A 22,635-nucleotide genomic window follows, 5' to 3' on the forward strand; every position below is an offset into this window, starting at 1 on the left:
ATAAACTCAGCTAAAAATAATAAGCATCCTTTGAAAATACTTTGCTTACTCTTAGGAAGAAATATACTCACACACAAAGATCTGGGCTTCTGAGAGGATCCCCACCAAGTTAGTTTGAAATGCCGTAAATAAATGGATGTCTTTCTTTCTATAGAATGATGTAACAAGTCATTTAAAAAAAAAACAATTGGGAGAATGTGGTCTGAACCTCTACACCTGGTTTGTGAAAAATAACATTCTTCTTTTTAACTAAAGTTGAAAAATGTTTATTTGCCAAAGTAACATCATGACTTCCGGCCGTGGAGTTGGTGGTGAGTGGCCGATGGGCCTGCGCCGTCCTGGAGCGTGCCCTGCTCTGCAGTTACAGGGAAGACACAGCCAAAAGGCAGGGTGCCGGGAGGACTGAGACTCTCACAACACAGACTGTCCCTGACTTAAGTTCATGTCTAGAGATTTGAGAAGCAACAAACGCACTCACCATTACTCAGGAGGCATGTGTTTGTTGAGGCCACTGTCAGCATCCGCGCCTACGCGGGCACCTGTGGACCGGTATTCTTGTCTCGGGGAGTCGTGCCCACCTCCTTTCTTCCCAACATGCTCCCGCATAGTACTCGGGACAATGGCATTAGGCTGCCTTTATCCACCAGAGTAAAGAACTGCCCTGTTTCAGACCCGTCAAATCCTTGGCCTAGAGTTAATACCTCCTTTTATCTCCTCATTGTTCCAGTCGATGTTGTTTCTTTCCATGACCTTCTTCTTATCACTTACAGCTGATGTTGGCTGTGCAGTGGTCCATGCAGGGCCATGGAACGCTTGGACACAACCATTCATCTTCAGCTCACTCATATTTGAGTCAGTCCATATACACGTGGGGGTGTTACAGGGCATTCTTTATTCCTTTTATGTTTTCCCCAATTTTTTGGAAGATTGATTTGTTTGTAAGCAACTGTCACTATGATTTTAGTCAAACCTATTGGATTCACATATCATAGAGGGCAGTGGTGTTAATGACCATCTTTGTTCAAACTTGTACCCCAAATTGTGTTGTATAAGCTACACATAAGACAGTTTAGTGATAGGAGAGATTATGGAATCTTGAGAATTCTTGACACAGGAATTTTGAAGTGAAATCCACTTCATGGCTCCTCATTTTGTTCTGTACGGAAGAACTGTCTTGTCTGGGGAACGATGCAATCCCTTCAGCTAGAGCATTCAAAACATATGTGATAACAGAAAGAGGGGCCTGCTGATGAGCAAGAAGGCCTCTCTGCACGTTGGCAGATGAAGGAATTCCGTACTGATGGTAACTGGAGGGTTGCTTATGTGGCGGGAGACTTGCTGACACGAGCGAGAATCCTGATGACCAGTGTGTGGCTGGGGCTGCCCACTCACTGATGTGCAGTGTGAAAGAGATCCTCCATGTACACAGTAATGCTCCCGCCAACTGGCCAGTCGGTGGTTTCTTTCTCCTGAAGGAAAACCTACCTGGGAAGCCAAATCATAGGAGGAGGTTGCTTGGCCAGCTGAGCATGTGAGGGGAGCTGGTTGGTGAATTGTTACTTCAAGGTAGAATACCCTGACGTGTCGTTGTGCAGCACTGGGGTAGACCTGCCAGGAAGGATGGGTGGGGCACAGCCTAGGTCCTGAGTCCAAGAGGCTCCTCCATGGTACCTCTTCTGGCCTCCTTTTGACCACGTATTCAGCCGCCAGATATGTTGACATTTTGGAGCAGATTATCATTCTGGTTTACTCTTTTAGTCATCGTTGATTACATTTCTGGACTTTAATTCAGAGGAAACTTATTTGTTTTTAAGGCAGATGATCTCAAATTGTGTCTTTTCTCATTCCTATCCGCCCCGCCCACCATAGCCTACCTGATTTTCATAAGCCCCACTCCCTGCCCCCGAAGGCCCACCCAGACCATGAACTGTGGTGGATAAAACAGTCCAGGAGGGTGAGCACCAGGGACACCAGCTGTCACCCTGTTCTGTCCCCATACCCCCAAGACAGAGCTACTATGAAAATAACCTTGAATCATTTCTAATTTACTTTAAGAGTTAAATCTGTGAAACTTCGGTGCTTAAGTGTTTCTAGCGATGATTGAATTGTAGTACCCCTCAATTCCTCATGTCACGAAAGTCAACATCTGTTGCCTTGGGGTAGTTTCTATAAATAGCTAATCCCGTGCATTGGGTGTTTGACTTGTTTCCATCTCAGGGGATAATGTTATTTCTTAGTTCTGGAAGGATGCCTTATTACAGCCTTCTGTGTATTGATGAAAATTAGGCCTATTTCTTTAATGGAGGAACTGCCCTCAATATTAGACTCTGACATCCCTTTGGGCTACTTTCTAGGAGTGCACAGGGACCAAACATCTGGGGTGCCCAGGGTCCCCATTAAGATAAGTCATCACAACCACACGTACTCTGGTTGATAGCGCATTTCCCTTAGCCATTTGCCCACGAACACTCCTGTGGCCCATTTACTTCACAAATTCACATGTTGATGATGCCCCACTTCCATGCCCCTGCCCAAGGAAAGAGTTGCACTATTGCTTTTCGATGTCTGTTATTCTTGTGCATCTGGATAAGACCTCACTCATTAGATTCTAAAAGGTTTTGCTGCTTAAAATTTTTGATTGATTGACTTCAGGGTCATTTTCTAGCTCACTTTAGAAGCTGGGCTGTTGGTTGACCAGCAAAAAGAGTTACTGTGAGCGCAGCCATGCTGAAACGCAACATGATGGCTTTTTAGGGGTGGATTTGGGGGGAAACTATTAACCAATCCATGATCTGTGGGTGGGAAGGGGTCAAATGGGGTGAACTCAGAAAACCTCCTTGTTCATTTTTGCTGTGCGCTTATGCTTTCGAGGGCAGGGAGTACAGATCCTGGCACTCACACACAGTTCCGGCGTTGCCGAGTCGCAGTGGGTCAGAACAGCTGCGGACACCTTTGGGTTGCAAACATCTGTTTCAGACCACTGCATCTTCGTGTAGTTTTAGGTTCAGTGCTTTGCACAGGAGGTGTACAATGGATATCCCCGTGGTGCGTTATAAAGGAACAAGGGGACTTGTTGCTGCTGCTGTTCTCCTGCGGCATATCTCATACACACACATATACATATGCATATGCATATACATATATCAGTACATATATTTGTATGCGTAATGTAAGATTGGTGAGGTTTTAAAAATTAAATTGCGTTATACTAAAGAAAACTTCTAAAGTCACTGAATGCTTTTTACAGTTATTTAGAATCCAGTCTCTTGGCAGATAGCTACACAGTAGATATGTCAAATAAAAGTATATTATGTACTCTTTCTTAGTGACAAAATTAATATTTTTAAACAACTTTTCCATTGCAGTTACTGGTGGACAGCTTTCATTGTTTCACTCCATCTTCTAGACATTTTGTTACACTCTTAACATATCATTGTTTGATGGAGAGGCTTCCGATTTTGGAACTGTGGGGGAAGGCGTGAGTTTTTTCTTAATGCTGATATGCAGGATTAAAAATAACTTCTTAGTATTCCTGAAATAAATATTTATCTGTTTTCCCCCTAGGAAAAAATCATATTTTTGTCAGATTCTATGCAAGGCATTGGAAAAACACAAGTAACAATACATTCATCAAAAGAAACTCGATTAACATTATGAAAAAGCCTTGAAAATAACAGCTGTCTTCAAAACAAAAGTGCACCAAAGCCAGAGCCAGTGGCTCCTGCCTTTTCTCTCCCAGGCTTACATGGCGGCGGAGCCGCTAACCACGCAGTAGTGAGCGGGTGTCGAAGCTTCCTCGCCGCCGTATTTCCTCTTAGCATTCCCCACCCGGGGGCAGGCTGGTCTCCGATGATGACATCTGTATTTTATCAGTATTAGCCCTCTACAGTATCTATTATTCTTTTCTTTTTAAAGATTTTATTTATTTATTTTTAGAGAGGGAAGGGAGGGAGAAAGAGAGAGAGAGAGAGAAACATCAATGTGCGGTTGCTGGGAGCTGTGGCCTGCAACCCAGGTATGTGGCCTGACTGGGAATCGAACCTGCGACACTTTTGTTCGCAGCCTGCGTTCAATCCACTGAGCTACGCCAGCCAGGGCTAGTATCTATTATTCTTATTCTGTATCCTAGAGCTACAGTGGAAAACAGGAGAAAACATGTTTTTTTAAAAAAAAACAATTTCATTCATTTCAACTAGTTTATTGCTTTTCTTGAACAAAGAGAATTGAGAAGACCATGAAGAGAACAGTCAGAATGTCTCAGGTCTGAAATTCCAGCCTCACTTAGCTTTCTCTGAAGGACTCCCCTAGTCTCTATGGTCTCTGGCTTCTCGTTGGCTTTCCAGCTGAGCGGACTCAGAGGCTGATCAGAAACAAAACTCCTGTGTGTGGGCAGCTCTGCCCTCACCTGAACCAGAGGACAGGCAGGAGCTGCTGATGCTCTGCTCTCACACACCTCTGAAGAGTGGGTCGGCCTGGGGCAGGCGGAGAGTTGAGTGTTTTAATCAGTTCCCTGGGCGTTAGAGTGCCAGGTGTTTAATGCAGAGAGCAGTGGCAGTGAAACACCTTGGGCAATGCAGGACAGAAGAACAGAGACAATTAATTTGCATATTTAAAAATATTTTTTTATTTTTTAATTACAGTTGACGTATGCTATTATATTAAGTTCAGGTGTACAACCCAGTGACTAGACATTTATATAACTTATGAAATGATCACCCGATAAGTCTAGTACCCATCTGATACCATGCACAGTTATTACGGTATTATTGACTGTATTCCCTGTGCTGTGCTTCATGTCCCTAAGACACTTCTGTAACTGCCAACTTGTACTTCTTAATCCTTTTACTTTTTTCACCCATCCCTCCAAATCCCTTCCCTCTGGCAACTGTCAAAATGTTCTCTGTATTTCTGAGTCTGTTTCTGTTCTGCTTGTCTGTTTATTTTGTTTCTCAGATTCCACATATAAGTGAAATCATCTGGCATTGGTCTTTCTCTGCCTGACTTATTGTACTCAGCACAATACCCTCTAGGTCCATCCGTGGTGTTGCAGGTGCAAGATTTCATTCTTTTTCGTGGCTGAGTCATATTCCCTTGTATGTATGCAATGCTTCTTCCTAATCCGCTCATCAAGTGATGGACACTTAGGCTGCTTCCGTATCTTGGCTATTGTAGATAATGCTGCAATGAATGTATGTCTTTTCGATTTAGTGTTTCGGGCTTCTTCAGAAAAATACCCAAAAGTGGAATTGCTGGGTATTCATATATTTTACATCTAGAAAGAAAGGCCACACAATGTAAAGGAAGGAGAAGGCATAAAACTGAGAGAATAAAAGCCTGACATCATCATTTTTGTCAGAGACAGCACACGTGCCATTGTTAAGAGGAAAGACACAGAAAGAGCATGAGGGTTGAACCTCAGCACTACCGTCCTTTGCCCTGTCTGTATTCTGTGTATGGGGGCCACGTGGTAGATTTTAGAGGAAGGTGGCGTAGGCAGGTTGCAGGAAGTTATATTCCCACAGATTTACTCTATCTGTCTCTCTCTCTCTCTCTCTCTCTCTCTCTCTCTCTCTATCTATCTATCTATCTATCTATCTATCTATCTATCTTATCCATTCATCCATCCATCCACCCATCCATCTATCTTAGTAGGGCTGTTGCATTGGTATTACATGCAATGAAATCAATTTAGAATAATCCTACTTTAATCACATCCTCTATCACTGATGGCATGGAGAAAGCATGCATTCCTCCTTTGGGGCATTTGGTGATAACCATTTAAAACAGAAGTTCTAAGTCCATGACCTAGAAGAGTGAAATCTATGCCCAGATAAATCCTAGCAACTATCCCTAAAATAATGTTTGTTTGTGTTTAATATTTTCTCATCATTCAAAACAAAACAAAACCAGGACCCACCTCTAAGCCCCACAGAAATTCTACCAGACATTTAAAATTGGGTTTGGTTTTACCACGTTTATTCTTCCTTAGGTTTTTTTTTAAATTTATCTTTTTACCATTCTTTCTGTTGCTCACCATTGCATTGTGTTCTTTGTGGAAAGCTGCCTGTGGGGGGAGGCGGCCGTGGCAGAGTCTCTGGGACTCAGCCAAGTGTGCTTACTTCTCTGAGCTCGGCTGATAATTAGGCTGTAAAAAAAATGAGGAAAAATGAAAAAGTATTTACAGATATTTTTGAGCTCAGTGCCAAATTCTTATGAGGCCTGCCTCGCAGATGCTTAGCTTAGGTTCTAGGAGTGAACATCGTGGCCTATAAACTCACTCTCAGCCCTGGCTGGTGTAGCCCGGTGCCGACTGAGCTCAGTGGGCTGAGTGCCGGCCTGAGGACTGAATGGTCACTGGTTCGATTCTCAACGGGGGGGGGGCACGTGCCTGGGTTGCGGGTGAGGCCCCCAGTTGGGGGCGAGTGAGAGGCAGCTGATCACTGGGTCTCTCACACATCCATGTTTCTCTCCTTCTTTTCCTATCTCCCTTCCCCTCTCTTTAAAATAAATAAGTAAAATCTTAAAAAAAAAAGAAAGAAAGGACTTTACTGATTCTCAACTCATTTGCTGCCTAATTTTGACCAAGTCTCATTTAGGAGAGTATCTTCTCCTGGACGTTGAATGGGAAACTATCCTCGTTCTCTGAGGACTCCTAGCATCTCTGTAGATGACGGTGTCATTCTTCTGAAAGTCCCCTGCACCCCCAGAGCCCCACACTGGAGAGAACCCTAACTCTGAGACATGGCGATTTGCCGAGTGTGCGACCCTTAGGGGAAGCGTCATCGTAGTGGGTTTTATTTGTTTGCTGTCCAACCTGTTGAGGGTACATGCACTAGAGCAGGCCAGCGAGGAAGAGCCAGTGTTATCCTTAGTCCTGTTTCTGCGTCTCCCTTCCTCCCCCTCCGCGCTCCAGATCCAGTAGGGCGCTCAGGTGATTTATCCACCTGTGCAATGAATTCACTGGGGACCCATCTTTCTTCTGAGGGTGAGAAGAGAATTCTGACAGAGGAACCTTGTTTTTGGTATTGAAATTGTTGGGATTGGATGAATTGGATTTCTGACCTCTGAAGCAAAGGCACTGGATCTGGCTGTCACTGTCCTCCTGGTCGAAAAATAAGGGGTCTTGTGATCCACATTGCATGACCCAACATTTGGTGATCCAGTTTCAAACAATTGGCAAGGCTTCCAATGTGCTCAGCGTGTAAAACTCTCCACTGAGTTGTTCCCCATATGGACAGAGCAGCCGTTACAAAGGAGGCAGATGGAACTAGCATTGCAATGTTTCATAGATCCCCCTTTTTTCTGCCCCTCAGATTGTCTCCCCCTCAGACCTGGAGGGTGGAGAAGGGGGGAAAGGCAGCATTGACACTTTTCTTTTTCTTCTTCTGTTTTTCAGATTCAGAAGAGTAAAAAAACACCTCCCAGACAGTAAGAGAGGCTGCCAGTGCGTTGCGTCATTTAGCTGAGCTTCTTCATCTTCCTCCTCCTCCTCCTTGCACAGAGACCCATGTCTGGGGGTGGTGTGCAACTTTCAAAAACGAGCCCCCCACTCTGGGCCTTCTCTCATGCCACCTGCCCCCAGGAAATGACTCGCTGGGAGCTGCTTTGGGGTCTTAGAACTTGGGGGGAATCTCCCCCTGCCCACCCCAGCCCCAGAGCAAACAGAACAACTCGAGATTTTGCACAAACAGAACCAAATCACGAAGGGACTTCCTCAGAATCCTTTGCTAATGCCCTGGCTTTCAAGGCACCCATGTGGCCCGATGAGAGAGGACATCCCGGACGAGCTGAGAAAGGCCCGAGAAAGCCAAAGCCGCGCGCACAGCGATTGCTCTGTTATTACCGCCCGTGACGTTTCTTTAGTGTTGTGGTGTCCGCACGCGCTGCCAATGGTGGGGACAGCGTGCTGGCTGTCGTCGCAGTCTCTGGTTGATCCTTTCCCGAGTCCTACGTGTTCCTTTTTTTCCACCAGCTTCCCTTTAGACTTAAACATTGTTCTCATCGTTTTCTTTTCATTTACATAATGTGAAATTCGTTTTGTTTTATAAAAAAGGAGACCTTTTTTCTTTAGCAGCGTTGATGTGATGCTTACTCTGTCTGTGCATTCACTCGTACGGACCAGGATGTTTCGGCCGATGACCATACTGTCCAGGCGGGAGCCCGCTGTGTTCCCTGGGCAGCACCCGTGTCTGAGTGGTCATGGAAATGTCGGCCACTGGCCGGCCCTCTCCTTTTGGATGTCTGTGCTTTTAGTCCCTCTCCTTCCTGTTCAGGGAAGTCCTGAGGGAGTTTGTATCAGGGAGGTGTGGCAGATAGTTCTTTTTATTTTAGTGAGCCCTTAGAAATACTTGCTAGGAGAATATTCTTAGCACAAATCAAAAATAAGAATGGTAGATGTAGGCTGGAAAGAGAATAAAGATACAGCCCCCTGAGGCCCCCCTGAGGTCAAAATTGAGATCCCATGGAGTGCCTGTGAAGTAATTCTATGGGTCTACATGGTGTGATTTGGATGAAACGGATTCTTCAAATGTGCTGTGGTTCACAGAGGAGTGTGTGGGTCCCCCCCAAGGGGGAACCACATGGATGTAGAAGGAGTGGGAGTCTCAGTAGGACGAGAGCTCAAGGATAAGCCCAAGGGTGTCCCCCGCTGCACATTTAATTTCTCCATTTAGAAAAGCACTGAAAAAAAACATGTAAAAAATCCTCTCGTTACGAAAGCAGAATGTCGGTAGTTCTTCAGACAGAAATAAGGAGACTGTCTGTCACCGGTGATGCCTCTGCTTTGCTGAAGCGCCCCTCGGCACGCAGGTTGGAAGGACTCTGTGGTGAAAGGCCCTTCGTGCACTGATCTTGGAATGGGGGTCTCTGGGCAGCTTTGCACACACATTTTTCGGGGGCTCCCCCCACTCTCCTGACAGTGACCACAGTAAGTGATGTAGCCACAGGTTCAAATCAGGGGCGTCGCAGGTCCAGGGAATGAGTAGGAAGCCTTAGCTCTCAGACTTATTGTAGCAAAGGGCAACTCTTAAGGGGCCGTGGTTCCAGCGAGGCAGTGGGGAGCCGCAGGGACAGCAAGGAACTTGTGTCCTGTCCCGAGGAGGTGACGGCTAGTCAGCTCCAAGATCAGCGCTGTGTAGGAACGGGGGTCCTGGAGAAATAACAGAGATTTTACCGAAACCCTCTTCAAGTGTCTAAGCATTGGCAACGAATTCAGAAACTTGCACAGAGTGCGCTGGTCAAAGAACACGTGCCAATGGCCGTGGGACATGAGCTGGCGAACCTAGAGGCGGCGTGGTTTTGTGTAGGGGCGGGCGGAGCACAACCCATGCGTGCCAATGTCTGGACCTTGGAACCCCAGCCTTTTCCCTCACCTCTGCTCTGTATTTGTGTACCTTGGGCTTTGCAGTGAGCCAAAATAGAAAGCCGACAGCTTCCCTTTTATATTCTAACGAGTATGACTGAACACTACTTGGGGAAAAAAAACCCACAGGAATATAGCCATTTTTTTTCTAGCACCAATAAGGATGAAAATGTTTTTCATTTGCTTTAAGTCATTAATTAGGTAAAAAAAAAAAGAGTGGGAACAAAATTTCATTCAGTATAGAAAGAAGTCTGCTTGGAATTCTCAGTGTGAAAGAGAAAAGCTCCAAGCAACTTTTGTTTTTGCGTTCTTTAAAAGATGTTTTGAAAGGACGTTGGGTAAAAAATGCAAATTGATCTATTTTCTAAAAGCACAAAACAATGTGTTATTATGCTGTGAATTGATACTGGAGCTGATAAACACATTAAAATAATGATCCCAAGTTCATGTTGACTGGAATAACGTATTTCTAAAACTCTAGCTCACTTGTATGGTCTTTTTGTCCTCTTGAAATACCTTCCTGGGCTGAGCCATGATACGGGCCACACACCTCTCATGGCCTGGACTGTGGCACCTTACTCCATGTGACACTGTCACATGGGGCTTCTGGACACTGGGATTCAGAACTGACTGGGCTGTGGCGAAAGCAGTGGGGACATCCCCACCACTGACAAGCCAAGTCCTACACGCCCCTGGGTGGAAAGTGACAAGTGGAGCTGGGTCCCCAGTTTACCGAATGGCTCTGCGTTCAAGTCCCGTCGATGTGGTGTGTTTCAGTCGCATGGTGACCCACCTCAGGCCGGTCTTTGTCCCAACCTTCACTCACTCCAGCCTCGCTTGGGTTACCAGCCCTGCCAAACAGCGTATGGCAGCACCCGAGGGACTCATTTCTAACCCGCTGAGTTCGAACGGATTTTCTCCCACTGCCGTTTCATTCTTGGAGCTTTGAGAAACTAGTGAAAACATCTAACAGGATCCCACTAAGAAGCTGGTGTAGTTAAACCGTGAAATGATACGTAAACATCTCAGAGCCGAGGAATAATCGAGTGCACCTGTTCACGTCGTTTGCGGAATTAAAGCCCCTGTAGTACATTCCCTGCCTGGAACCATGTGTTTATTAGTAAGTCGGGAAAGGAAAAAATAAAGAGCCATCTTATCACAGGATGTGAGGCAGGACAAGGGGATCGAGGCTAATTTTGTGATCCACGTTTGGGGAGTAAAGATACTGGTATTTTGGTGTCACATCTGTCGTGGGTCACCTTTCCTTAGCTAGATAGATGATAGACGGAGAGGTAAATAGATAGACTATAGAGTCTATTTTCTCCTATTCTTAACCTTCCATCATAGACTCACAGGATAGAAACTGCTTCCTAACATTCCCCATGGGGCATGGGGGAAGACAAGAGAAAAAAAGCACAAAAATCTTTTCCCCATGAGACAGAGAAGATTCTGAGATGAAAGCCTGAGTGTGTAGTATTATGTCCCAAATAAAGGAGATTTAGGGAATCTAAAGAACATCTTTTTCCCTGATTGGAAACCTCATTCTAATCCCAAGACCCTGCACCTCCTACCGGGAGTGGCGGTGGGCTCAGCCCAGCGCCTGCCCCAGCCTTGCACGCAGAATCGCCCAGCTGAATTCCACTGTCTGCCTGGGAGGGCAGACTGACTCCAGACTCACCTGGAAGTTTATTCAGTGTCCTCCACAGACCACGCGTATCGCTGAAGGCTTATGTTCTAGGTGTCTGCAGGGGGACCCCAGGGACACAGGAGCTTTCCCTAAGGGGCGGGGAACTGCCAGGGTCAAGTGTAGGAGAGGACAGAAACTTCTCTGTGGCCTTTGGATTTAAGAACAACAACAGGCACAAAACGAAACAAGATTCATTTGAAAATGCTCTCTCCAAATGCATGATGACACCAGTCTTTCTGAAATACCAGTGGATTTGTTTGTGGTTCAGGTGGAGACATTTAAAACCCCACAAAGAGGAGGCTGCAGTGTGGGGGGCTGTTGCCCAGGGTGGCTCTGCCAGTATTATGATCGGCGTGACACTGAACCCCACAAAACTGCACGTTAAAGAACCTGATGTCGCAGTAACGATGCTATATTGGATCTTGCGTGTGAATAAATGGAAAGTAATACTTGTAATTCATCAACACCAGTCCATGATGAAAGGCCCCATTATCATTTAGAAAATGAACTTAATGGAGAAATTATAATGAACAGCACAATATTTCTGTGAAATATTCCAGGAGAACCGAGAGACACATGACCTGCCAAGTTCAGATTTCAGTCGTTGCGGTTTCCTCCACCAAAGATGCCGATGGCACAGAGGTGGCCCTGGAATCAGAGTGAAAACAGCCGTCTGGGTCATTAGAGCCCATCTGAGAAGTGAATTTGGGTCCAGGGAGGTTAGAAAAACGGGGAGTGGTCCTCTGGATGTTCTTTTTGGACATTTGTACAGACCGGTGCTCCTCCGGGAAAGTCTTATATAAACAAGAACTATTTCACCAAATGAACAGTTTGATTTCACACTAAACAAAACTGGGGCGCGGTGGGAAACCTAGGCTGAAAGATTCCCCAAAGTCACTATTTTAAACACTATTAATTCCCGATTGTTTTAACCAATGCCCCCACCTCACCCATTTTTCTTTAAAATATTGGCAGATGTATTTGAAATGAATTTGTGTTTATTCTGGCTTCCGTGCCCACGTGGGAATGGGGTGGATGCTGGCCATGGCTGGCTTTAGCACTTGAACTTGGACCCAGCCTAGACTGCTCACTACTGAGCCAGGAGAAGCAAGGGGTGGAATGGGGGCCATTTCCACTCGCTCGGGCACCCTGACTCAGTCTTCCTGGGGGACACCCCCCCCCCACCACTGTGGGTCAGTGCTGGCTGTCACAGGCCAATCGCTACCATGGTGGGGGGGGGGTGGCTCTCGGCTTTGTCAGCTTCGGCCACGATTCTAGAACCTCACCCACGCGTCCTCCTGGGAGCTGGGTTCTGCCCCTGCAGGAGTGTTTCCCGTTCATGTTACGGCACCGGATGACTCATTTAGACAAAGCCCACTGAAACCCGGTAGCTCCAGAAGGGCACGTTGTTGTACAGTCTTTGCTTCTCTGCCATGACCTGTCTTGGGGGCCGGGGGGGATTTGTGTACTGGTGTCCTTGACTTTGTGTGCAGGCATGATGGTGCAGAAATACAGTCACACACCAGTCACACGGATGTGTAGTCGAGGCCATAGGCATGGTCCAGTAACGGATTCTTGAGATAAAACTGTGGAGTATATATTTTTCTTTTTTTTTTCCTTTGATGATATTTTTCTACAATTTTATATGCTGTAAGCTTTTTTTAAAGATGTCAGCTATTTTTATTTGTAGAGCTTGGCTAGGTTTTATCAGCTCTGGTGCCCACCATACAGCCAGGTCCCTCCCCTCACCTGGCTTTCGAGTCCTCTCCCTCTTTCAGGCCCTTTCTTTCACCTTTCCCTTCTTTCCTTCTCATGTTCATGCCTTGTGCAAGTTCCTCCTTTTGCCTCTGTCCAGGCAAGCCGTTTTCTTGCAGCATCGTTTTAGCGCATGGAGACACAACGTGATGGAGAGACCGGCCCACCTGTCCCCATGTAATGCACGTGAGGGGATGTTGGGTAGGCGTAGACAGGAAGGAGGGAACCGATCGGGGCAAGGAAGCCCGAGTCCCCGGGGGAACGTAATTACTCACGGCGAGGTGAGTCACTTCGAGTCTCCTGTGATGTGCTTGTTTTCTTCCTCCGTGCGGAACGCAGTTTCTGCCGTTACAGGGTTTTCTCCTTAGTTGGCTGGGCCCCACCACGGGTGTGCACACTCGCCTGCCAAGGGCGTCGGCTGCGTGTGAGTGGAGAGCTCAGCTCAGCTCCTCGGCCTTAGATGTTGCTGTTGGCCAGCTGGATTTGCGGAGGTGTCTGGATTAACAGCAAAACGTTGAACAAGGTTCAAAAGAGGGAGGCGAGCAGAAATAGAACTCCGACCCTCAGTTCCGGTCACGCCGAGTGAATGGTTCTTTGAGGTATGAGGAAGGGATTTCTCGACATGTCCTCGGAAGGGTCTTCTAAGAGGGAAGGTGGGGAAGTGGACTTGTCTCTATTTTACGGCAGTGACAGCATGTACTTCCGTGATGTGAAGTATGTTTCAGGCAGATAAAGGGCAGGCTGCAATTTGCATTTGTGTGTCAAAGGGCAAGAGCATGGCTGTTTGTTCTGAAGCAGGCTGTTTGGTTCCCGATGGTGCCGGTTCATACTAAATGAAGTGTTCAATGCCACAGCGTTACATCTCCAAGTGCAAAAGTAAATCATAGGGATTCATGTAAAACAGAGTATGCCAAACTGCTCTCCATAAATTATGTGTTCCTTGTCCATCTTTATGGACAGTTCCTCCATGTGTAACCGCCCCCCAACCTCCCGCCAGCAACCAGTAGTGAAGACGTACTTGTGTGTTCTTCTGAGTACCAAATAAAAAAACAATGACTTAACTTCTCGATTGGAATTTGAAAAAGGACAAGGCTGTTTGTTCTTTCAGTGTCTTTCGTTGCTGTCTGTGTTCTGTCCCAGACCTGAGGCTGTCCAAGCTTACTCAACAATCCACCCCTTTGTATCCCTTCCAACACCACATAACTCCCAGGTATCAAGTGCTTTTGTGCGTGCACATGGGGAGACAGCCACAGTGTCTCATGTGATCTTCTTTGAGGGGAGTTATCAGCAGCTCCTTGGAGGTACAAGGAGTGTCGGCGTGTATGGAATGAGGCCAGCTTCCATGTGTTCAGTTTACTTCTGGGCTCCGTGATGTTACGGTTTTATAGCCCCTTGATGGTAGTTCTTGAATTCTAAACACTTTTTCTTTCTTCTTCTCTTGAAAGGGCTAGCTGGCAATATTTTCTGTCTCTCCAGCCATGAGCATTAGGAGTCTGCCTAGGGGACGGTCCTTTCCCCTGTTTGTGGGCACGCAAGTGGTTTACCCAGTGAGTGCTGGCATCCTTCAGACGGGCACTAATAGGGACACCCCTAGTGGTGGTGTTGGGTATTGCACAACATCACCCTCTCCCCGGCCCGGGGCCACCTGGCGTGTTCCTGGCGTGTAGTCCATGGGCCCGCTACTCTGACAAAGGAGGCTGTGATGTGCCTCCAAAGCAGCTGTGCTTGCCATGCGTTAAAATGAGTTCTTTAAAAATTTTCTTTCTAAAAAGGTACTTATTTTGAAAAATATCTAGAAGTGTGATAAAATTAAAATCCCTTCTAACACCCCATCCAGTGAGTATTCACTGTCAGTTCTTTGCTGTGTTTCCATATGACCTTCTGCTCTGCGTTTTGATGCAGTCGAGGCCATAGAGTGCAGTGTATTTGGTTTTGTGTTAGGATTTTTCCCCACGTGACACTGGATTGTTAGCATTGTCCCACTGAGTTAAAAAACACCCTTTATTAATTCCAACAGCAACATACTGCTGTGTTTTGTGACTCTAGCACAGTTTACTTAACCACCTTTCTGCTGGACACTTAAGTTACACACTTTTATTTTTGACAGTTGTAACTAACGTAGCAGTGAAGCTCTTTATACATACATAAGGCTTCTATCTCCATTGGAAAAATTCTTAGATATATAATTCCTGGGTCAAAGGCTATGAATAGTTTTCTAACTCCTCATTCACATGCCCAATTCCAAATTACATTTAAACATTAAAAGCTGTGTTTAAGGTATATGTAATGGTGCACATCTGAATAGCTCTTGTGGTTTTGATCGGTGTCCTTTGTGAAGAACAGAGACCAAGCCACACAGGAGCAAGCCTCGGACGGATGGTGGTTGCATTGTAGTGGAAAATGTTACTAAAGACTCTGACTGGGTGTTTCAATTTACATACTAATGGAAAACAGCTCCTAGGGAAGTAGGCGGGGTTTGAAGCCCTAGCCATCCCACAACCCTAAGCAGAACGCAGACTTGTCATGATGCTGTTTTATCAAGGCTGGAAAGGGGCGAAAATGATGTTATGTTCTGTGGCACCAATCAATGGCTTGTTGGCGTCCACCACACCCCAAATGGAACACAGAGAAGATGCTGGTAGATGTGCTTAGCAATAGTGATCGAAGGTGGTGGATGTCACTCAGACGGATGTTACAATATGCTAAAGCGGGGGAATGGAAATGGGCACTAGGTTGATGGACACTTTTCTTGGGTCAGCCATTCAGCAGCCCCCTCTGCCTGGGGGATCGGCTCCTGTTACAGCAGCATTGCTATTGTTCGACTGTCACTAATGAGGACGTGTGGTCTCACAGACTCTTAAATTACCCTTTCCCAGCAGCCTTGGGCCTGGCGGTGCAGCCCCACTTGGCAGAAGGGAAATGACTTGGTTGAGGTCAAGCTGCATGCAAATCACTGGGATTTAGTGCTAACCCCACCCCGTGAGTCTTAGTTGTGGGTATTGGCCCGAAGCTATAGGCCTGGTGGTCATCTCCATCACTGTCCTCTTTTCCAGACCCCTGATGAGTTTAGTTGCATTTATTGCCCTTTAGCTGGGCCAACCAAGGACATTAATTTCAAATATTTGAAAGCTATTCGTTTGTCAAAAGATGCTTCCATTCCCACAAGCCACCGTGATGGCATTTCAGCCCCGAGCTGACGGATGAGGTTGTTTACTCTCTGGACATTCAAATGCCGTGGGTCAAGGACAATGTAATTCATGACTTGAACATACTTTTCTCCCAAAGATGAAATACTAGCTGCTTCTCTCTCTCTCTCTCTCACACACACACACACACACATTTCCTTTGAATGTAAACTAATAAGCACTACATTGTCCTGCCCAGTTTGCTACACAGTGTGTGCTCTCACCTGATCCTCCCCGTTCCATCATGAAATTCCTGCTTTTACATCTTTATGGGGGAGGATAGTAAAGGTTAGCCGATGCACTCATGTCGTTGTTTATCCGTGTTCCTTTTACCAACCTCATTTACAACATGTTTCAGGTTAAAAACACATACAGGTAGCCATTTTTTTTTTATGTTAAGGACGCAGAAAAGAACCTGAGGCAGCAAGCTGAGTGGGGGTAGACAGCACAGACTGGGGCTCATGTTGGGACGGCAGCCGTGCGGGCTGACCAGCATTAAGTCACACACTGGATCCGAGTTTCCCGGAAACCCAAGTACAAACGAAAAGTCATTTACAGGATTCCCGCCATTCCACGAGGAACACTCTCACCAGTTTTTCTGAGTGTGGTGCTCCTCCCCTGGGAACCTTTAAAATGCCCAGGCTTGGGCCCCACCCCAGACCAATGAAAACAGTCTCTCTGGGGGGCAGGCCTGGGTTAGGGTTAGGGCATATTTTCTGCACAAGTCCCCAGCAGCTCCAGCTGCGTGGCCAGGGTTGGAAAGTGCTGACTGACCATGAATTCTGGAGTCACTCATGCAGTGAGATGTGCACCAAACCCTGGGGCCACTTCTGCGTGTCCCGAGTCCAGTGCCGGCTTGGAGCAGCAGAGCAGGCGGAAGCTGGTCTGGACGTGCACCTTCCAGCTCCGGTTCTGATGTTTTCCCGGCAAACATAGCCAGGAGGGAGGAAGGGTTTTAGAAGCTGCAACAAACCGGAGTAGGATCCCCACGCATGGAACTTGGAGTGACGTGGTGAGGAATTCGGTGGCTGCGGAGTGGAGAGTGATTTCGAGAGCACGACCTCCGTTACCGGGGAGCCTGGAGGTCTGCGGAAGTGACACACAGGTTTATTGTAGGCGCCTCCGCCTGCTACCCGCTGAGGACTCGCCACCAGGAGGCGCTGCTGGGTTCTCCCCTCTGCTGACACAGCCGTGCCGTCAGGCGTGCAGAGAAGATAACAGCGTTTCCAGAGGGCCCGCAGGTCTGCGTTTCCACGGACTCGGCGTCCTCGGAGTTTCCTGGCTCACTCGGTGTCTGCAGAGACGGTACCAAGGGGACGGAAGGCTGCCCACTGGAAAGCTACCAAGCTGTGGGCTTTGGGAAGATCCTAGTGGATGATGTTTTTTTTCAAACGTGCCAAGAATTCCTGTGAACTAACCTTGCAGTCATGGAGGTCTCTGCAGGTGGTAACCCCGAAAGCTTGCTGTCATTCGGTGCTTTGCAGGTCTCTGAGTGTTTGCGTGGGCAATGTTGTGTCTGATCGCAACTTCACGGGAGTTCCCGTGGAAAGCGGGCGGCCGTATTTTCCAGCAGTTAGACAGGAAGAAGGAAATGTCTACCCCACGAGGTTTTCCAAGTCACCCCCAGCCCCGAGAATCGCTGGCTCCCCGGCCCTCGGTCAGCTCAGGGATCTGGCTCCAGTTTTCCTTTTTGCTGAAATAATCGTCCCACATTTTTCTTGGCCTTGGGCACATTTGGGATGACAGCCCTTGATGGAAACCTGAGTCACGGGTTGATCGGGAATCAGGAAGAGCCGTTGGAAAAGTGTGTCTGTGTTTGAGCTCTGAGGGACCGTGGCTTCAATTTTGCCCCAACACTCAGTAGCTTTGTGCAAATTACATAAGCTCCCTTTGCCTCCAAATTCCGTGACATGGGAGTCGTTTTATCATCAGAGAGCACGTCAGATAACTAATGGACATTTAATCACCCATAGCCACTGCGGGTCCTCGAACGCAGTGACTGCCGGGTGTGTGGCGGAGACTGTTCCCAACGACTGAGCGGTCAGATTGTGAGTCACCGCTCTGAATAAGAACCCCAAGCCCTGCCTTCACGCTAAAGCAGCCGTTCTCAGCTGAGGGCAGTCTCGTTCCCGGGGACATTTTTTTGATGACGACTGGGGGGGGCGCTGCTACTGACCCCTAGTAGGTAGAGTTAGGGGTGCTGCTCGACCTTCTGAGATGCCCAGCACGGCCTTTACCATGGAGAGCCGTGTGGCCCAAATATCGCTGTGCCACTGAAGTAACCCTCCCCCAAGGGACAGTGGGACAAGTGAAATGTCTTGTGAGCGGAGGGACAACAGTCTTGAGTCGTGGGCGTCCCCATGTGGAGGTGGGTCCAGTGGGACACAGAGGCACTCCTGGCTGTGGACAAGGTCAGAACTGACTCGTCACCTACTCAGGTCCACTGCCCTCTGTGGAGTTGTGCGACGAGGCCCTGACCCAGAGTGTCATTTCAGTACATCTTTTACCTCAGGGCGTCTGGGACACCTCCTTTGACTGGTGACCATCAGACTCACCCGGGGAACTTGTTGCCGTGTAACTTCTGGCTCCCTCCCTCCGAGGTTCCCAGCCAGGCAAGGGCGGTGGGGGCCGTATTCACAGAATCACCCCAGGGGATTCTGACTCAGCTGCAGCCAGTGGGGACCCTCTGAGTTCCCCGCCGGCTCTGACACTCTCGGCATCTCTGAGACCTGGAAGACGGCCAGGTAAAGTCCCGCCCAGCTCCTCCCACCTCATGCAAATTAGCTGTCTGTGGGTGTGAGGTATCTGGGTTAATTTTAATTTTTGCTATTACTACTACTACTACTAATACTATGAACAGTACTACTACTGCTGCTAATAATAATAATAAATACATGATGTCAAAGGTGGTACCCTGTTCTTTATGACTAGAATGAACCAGGCTCAAACACCATCCCGAGTGTTTCTCTGCATCTCACAGGGGCTCTGGGAGAGGGAGGGCTTCCCCACTCACCTCCAAGTCCAAGTTCCTGCTTCCTGCGATGAATCATCCAGTGACCTCTGCCCCCACCGTGTTGTCTCAGGCAGGGATTTCCCGACCGACACAGCCTCCTCTCACACCGGGCCTTGGCGTGTAAAGCGGACTTTACGAAAAGTTGGGCTGAGTTCAGGGGACTTGTGCCAGAAATCGCTTCCCACAGAATCATGTAACTCCTCAGCTTAAGAACGGTCTCTGCAGCCCTGACCGGTGTGGCTCAGTTGGCTGGGCATCACCTTGCAAAGGGAAAGGTGACCATTCGATTCCCGGTCAGGGCACACGCCTGGGTTGTGGGTTCAGTCCCTGGTCAGGGCGTGTGTGAGAGGTGACGGATCAATGCTTCTCTGCCTTTCTCCCTCCCTTGCCCTCTCTCTAAAAATAAATAAATAAAAATTTAAAAAAGAATGATCCCTGCAAAATTGAATTAAAAATGAAGAAAAAAACACTAAAGAAAAAAACTGCAAAGAAAAGGGGAAAAAGAATTGTCTCTGCATTTCCACCAGCTCAGACCCTAGGCATCGGCCATGCCGCTGGATCCGGGCCTCTGGGCCTCTTTCGTGTGGTCCAATAGAGAAATGGATGAACAAATAAATAGTAGTTGTAATTAGGTATAAAATATATGTATAACATACACGTGTCTGTGTACATTTCTGTGTGTATACATTTATATGTAAAATAGAATATAGGTGGATGTATATATCTCACACACACACACAGTATCTTTTTACAGAACGAACCCTTCCTTTGCTTTGCTCGCTCTTTCCGGACCCGCACACTGGGGGCTGCCTTTTCATTCCCGCCCCGTGGGGCCCATTACTGCTTATGCAAACAAAGATGTTCCTTTCCGGGTAGGACTTCCTTCGTGGGAGGGGGCGACCCCAGGCCCCTGCATTTCACACACCTGGGCTGCTTCGGTCCTCCCCAGAACGCTTCGATGTAATTATTATTCCCCTCATGTAGCAGATGAGGACCTGAGCTTCAAAGACATCAAGTTCATGTATCGGAGGTCCAATAGCGAGTAGAGAGACAAAGCAGGGACAAACCCTGATCCCTTGGTTCTGAATCCAGAACTTTCCCCTCCACAGCAGGACCCTTGTCCCAGGATACACGTTGGCAGCCCAGACAGGGGCTGGGCTTTAGCAGGGCTTTACAGTCCCGGTGCTGAGCTCTGCCCCAGTCCAAGGAAATCGGGGTCTCTGGGGGAGGCGCCCAGGCTCCTGCATGTTTAGAAAGCTCCCCTGGGGATTGCAGGGTGCAGCCAGCCCAGGGGCGTGGTGGTCCCGACATTCCAACCTGCCAGCCAGGACCCTGAGGACGACCTCGCACACAGGTGTCAAGGCTGCGCCCCAGCTTTCCTGGACCGTGGAAATGGTCCCCACCTCACCATTGCATGCAGCCTTCTCCCAGACGTCTCCAGACCCAGACCTTTGCACCGTTTGATAGCAGTTTAGATGAGCGTTTACCTGCCCGAGCAGTCTGTCCACCATCCTTTCCCTCACCCTCTTTTTCCTCTTTCCAGGCACCAAGAAGCGTTCTCACGGCTCCCCCGCCCCGAGCGCCGGTCGCCTCACCTTGCCAGGTGGGTCCATGCGCGCCACGGTGGAGTTAGCGGTCACAGACCACAGAGAGAACGGCGCTCTGGGAGCTGAGTTGCACGGTTGATAAACCGAGGCTCTGGCCCCCTGTTTATCCAGGCCGCTCCCCGTTATTAGGGGGCCTCGGCCACCCTCTGGTGACGTTCCTTCAGGAACAGCCCTGATGGAAGCACCTTTGGCGCGTGGTCTCTCCTGCTTGCTGATGGAGAGAGGAGAACCCTGTTCCTCCTCATGTTCATCTGGACATGGTTTGGAAGTATTTCTGTGAGAGACAGAGGGTGCAGGGGAATGAGCAGGAGCCTTGGGTGAGACAGACGGGGGTTCAGACCCCCGCCCTGCCATGTTCAAGTTGTGCAGGCTCACCAGATGGGTGTAGCTTCTTGCTAATAAGTGTCGTGTAGCTCTGACCCCCAGCGGGCGCCCACAGCGCGTCTCTATGGTCAGGAAATATGTCTGCACGGTCTGGGCTGGCCCCGTCTAACCCTGAGCCGAGAGTTCTCGGCGTTCGTGATGACCCTGTATACTCACCATTTGCCGGGAGAGGCTCCGACCTGTGGTGTGGTTCTGCCCCCTGCCCAGGTTTGCCGTCTCTACCACGGTTCAGTTTTCACAAGTAGAACTTGCAAAAACCCGTTTGTCTGGGCAGGGGGCGGAGAGAGAGGTTTTAAAAGGCAAACACGAACAAGGTAGAAAAATGAAAAAGTAATACAAATTATAGGATGGAAAAATGTTGCCAGTGCTACCCACTCCGAGGTAACCAAGGTTACCTACCATCCCTTTGGGTCTTTCTTAGATAGGTTTTGTTCCTAGAGTAAAATTATCCTCTGCATGAAATTTGTTTCATCCCTTTTAAAATTTACCATTGCACTGTGAGATTTACCCCATGGTTATTAAGTATTTTTAAAAATATTTTAGTGCTTCACTAACATCTTGTATGATTAGTTTGTACTATAGTTACGTGTGTATTTTTGACTGTGTGGGAGGTTGGCGTCCCTAACCCCGGAGCTGTTCAAGGGTCAGTAGTATGTTCACTTCAATCGGCCATTAATGTAGCTTGCCTTTTTGTTATTAGAAATAACCTCACATTCTTGTACATAAATCTTTCTATGGATTGAGGACAGGTTCCTAAGTAGAATTATTAACTCAAGGGATATGTACACATTTAGGTTCCTAACACGTTAGAGTCACAGTAATTTCCAGAAAGTTACTGTTATTTATACTTTCAGCGATGAGTTTGCCATTTGAGTATGCTCTTGCCGATGCCAACACTAACACCTTACCAATGTGATGAGAAAAAAAGATCATATCCTATTTGGCTTGCATTGATTTTATGTTTTTTAAAAATCTGTTTTCTAATGTTAATTTCTTCTTTGGGGAAGTACCGTATTTGATTCATTCTGAGAGGGACAGCACCTTGCATTCTGGCCCCTGAAATGAGGACTCTTTTGCAACCAGTGGTGTGTTATAATTTGATTAGCATTTTTTCTTGGTTGGACATGAAATGATAGCTTACTTGATAATCAGTGGCCTGTTAGCCTAGACGAAACAGAATCTGTGTCCACCTGCTTTTTCACCCTCCGCTCCTGTAGCTGCCTCGTCCTCAGTCCACAGCTGGACTCGGCGGCCATGGAGGAGGGGGCCTGGGATGCTCTTGCCAGGCCACTCTGCCTGAAACACTGCTCGCCCTGTTCTTCCCTGGCTAATTGTGTTTTGCAATCCCTCCACATCATCTAGGCAGAATTAATATTTACTTGTAATGATTTGCTTATGAGTCCTTTTACTCTGTTAGGTGTGGCTTTTTCGAGGGTGGGGACTGCCTTGTTCTATTTTTGCCCCAGTGCCTGCGCGGTGACCAGCACACGCTGGGTGCTCACAATGGCATGGAGGCTGGGCGTGAGGGTGTGTGAGTGGGCGCTGCCCGTTTCAATCTAGGACCGGATAGAAAGCAGCCATCCTCAGGAAAAGGCTCCTTTTCAAGTTCGGGTTTGCATCAACTATGCTAACTTGCTTTTTAG

The 22,635-nt window shown here is 47.7% G+C and overlaps 1 protein-coding gene across 8 annotated transcripts in view; it reads left to right on the forward strand.

The window, feature by feature from the left end:
* The window catches only part of PDE1C (phosphodiesterase 1C), a 364,388-nt gene that overhangs the window by 329,195 nt on the left and 12,558 nt on the right, over window positions 1-22,635 (forward strand). For 7 of the 8 annotated variants that reach the window (XM_045827375.1, XM_045827378.1, XM_045827379.1 and 4 more), the window contains exon 18: window positions 20,545-20,604. In XM_045827375.1, the coding sequence (XP_045683331.1) occupies window positions 20,545-20,604 (60 nt within the window). Of the gene's footprint in view, window positions 1-7,396; window positions 9,809-20,544; window positions 20,605-22,635 lie in introns of those variants that run through there. The other variant, XM_045827382.1, reaches the window with a different exon arrangement.

Source organism: Phyllostomus hastatus, unplaced genomic scaffold, assembly GCF_019186645.2.
Source record: "Phyllostomus hastatus isolate PE091 unplaced genomic scaffold, TTU_PhHast_1.1 phas_scaffold_78, whole genome shotgun sequence".
In the NCBI taxonomy this organism is placed as follows: domain Eukaryota; kingdom Metazoa; phylum Chordata; class Mammalia; order Chiroptera; family Phyllostomidae; genus Phyllostomus; species Phyllostomus hastatus.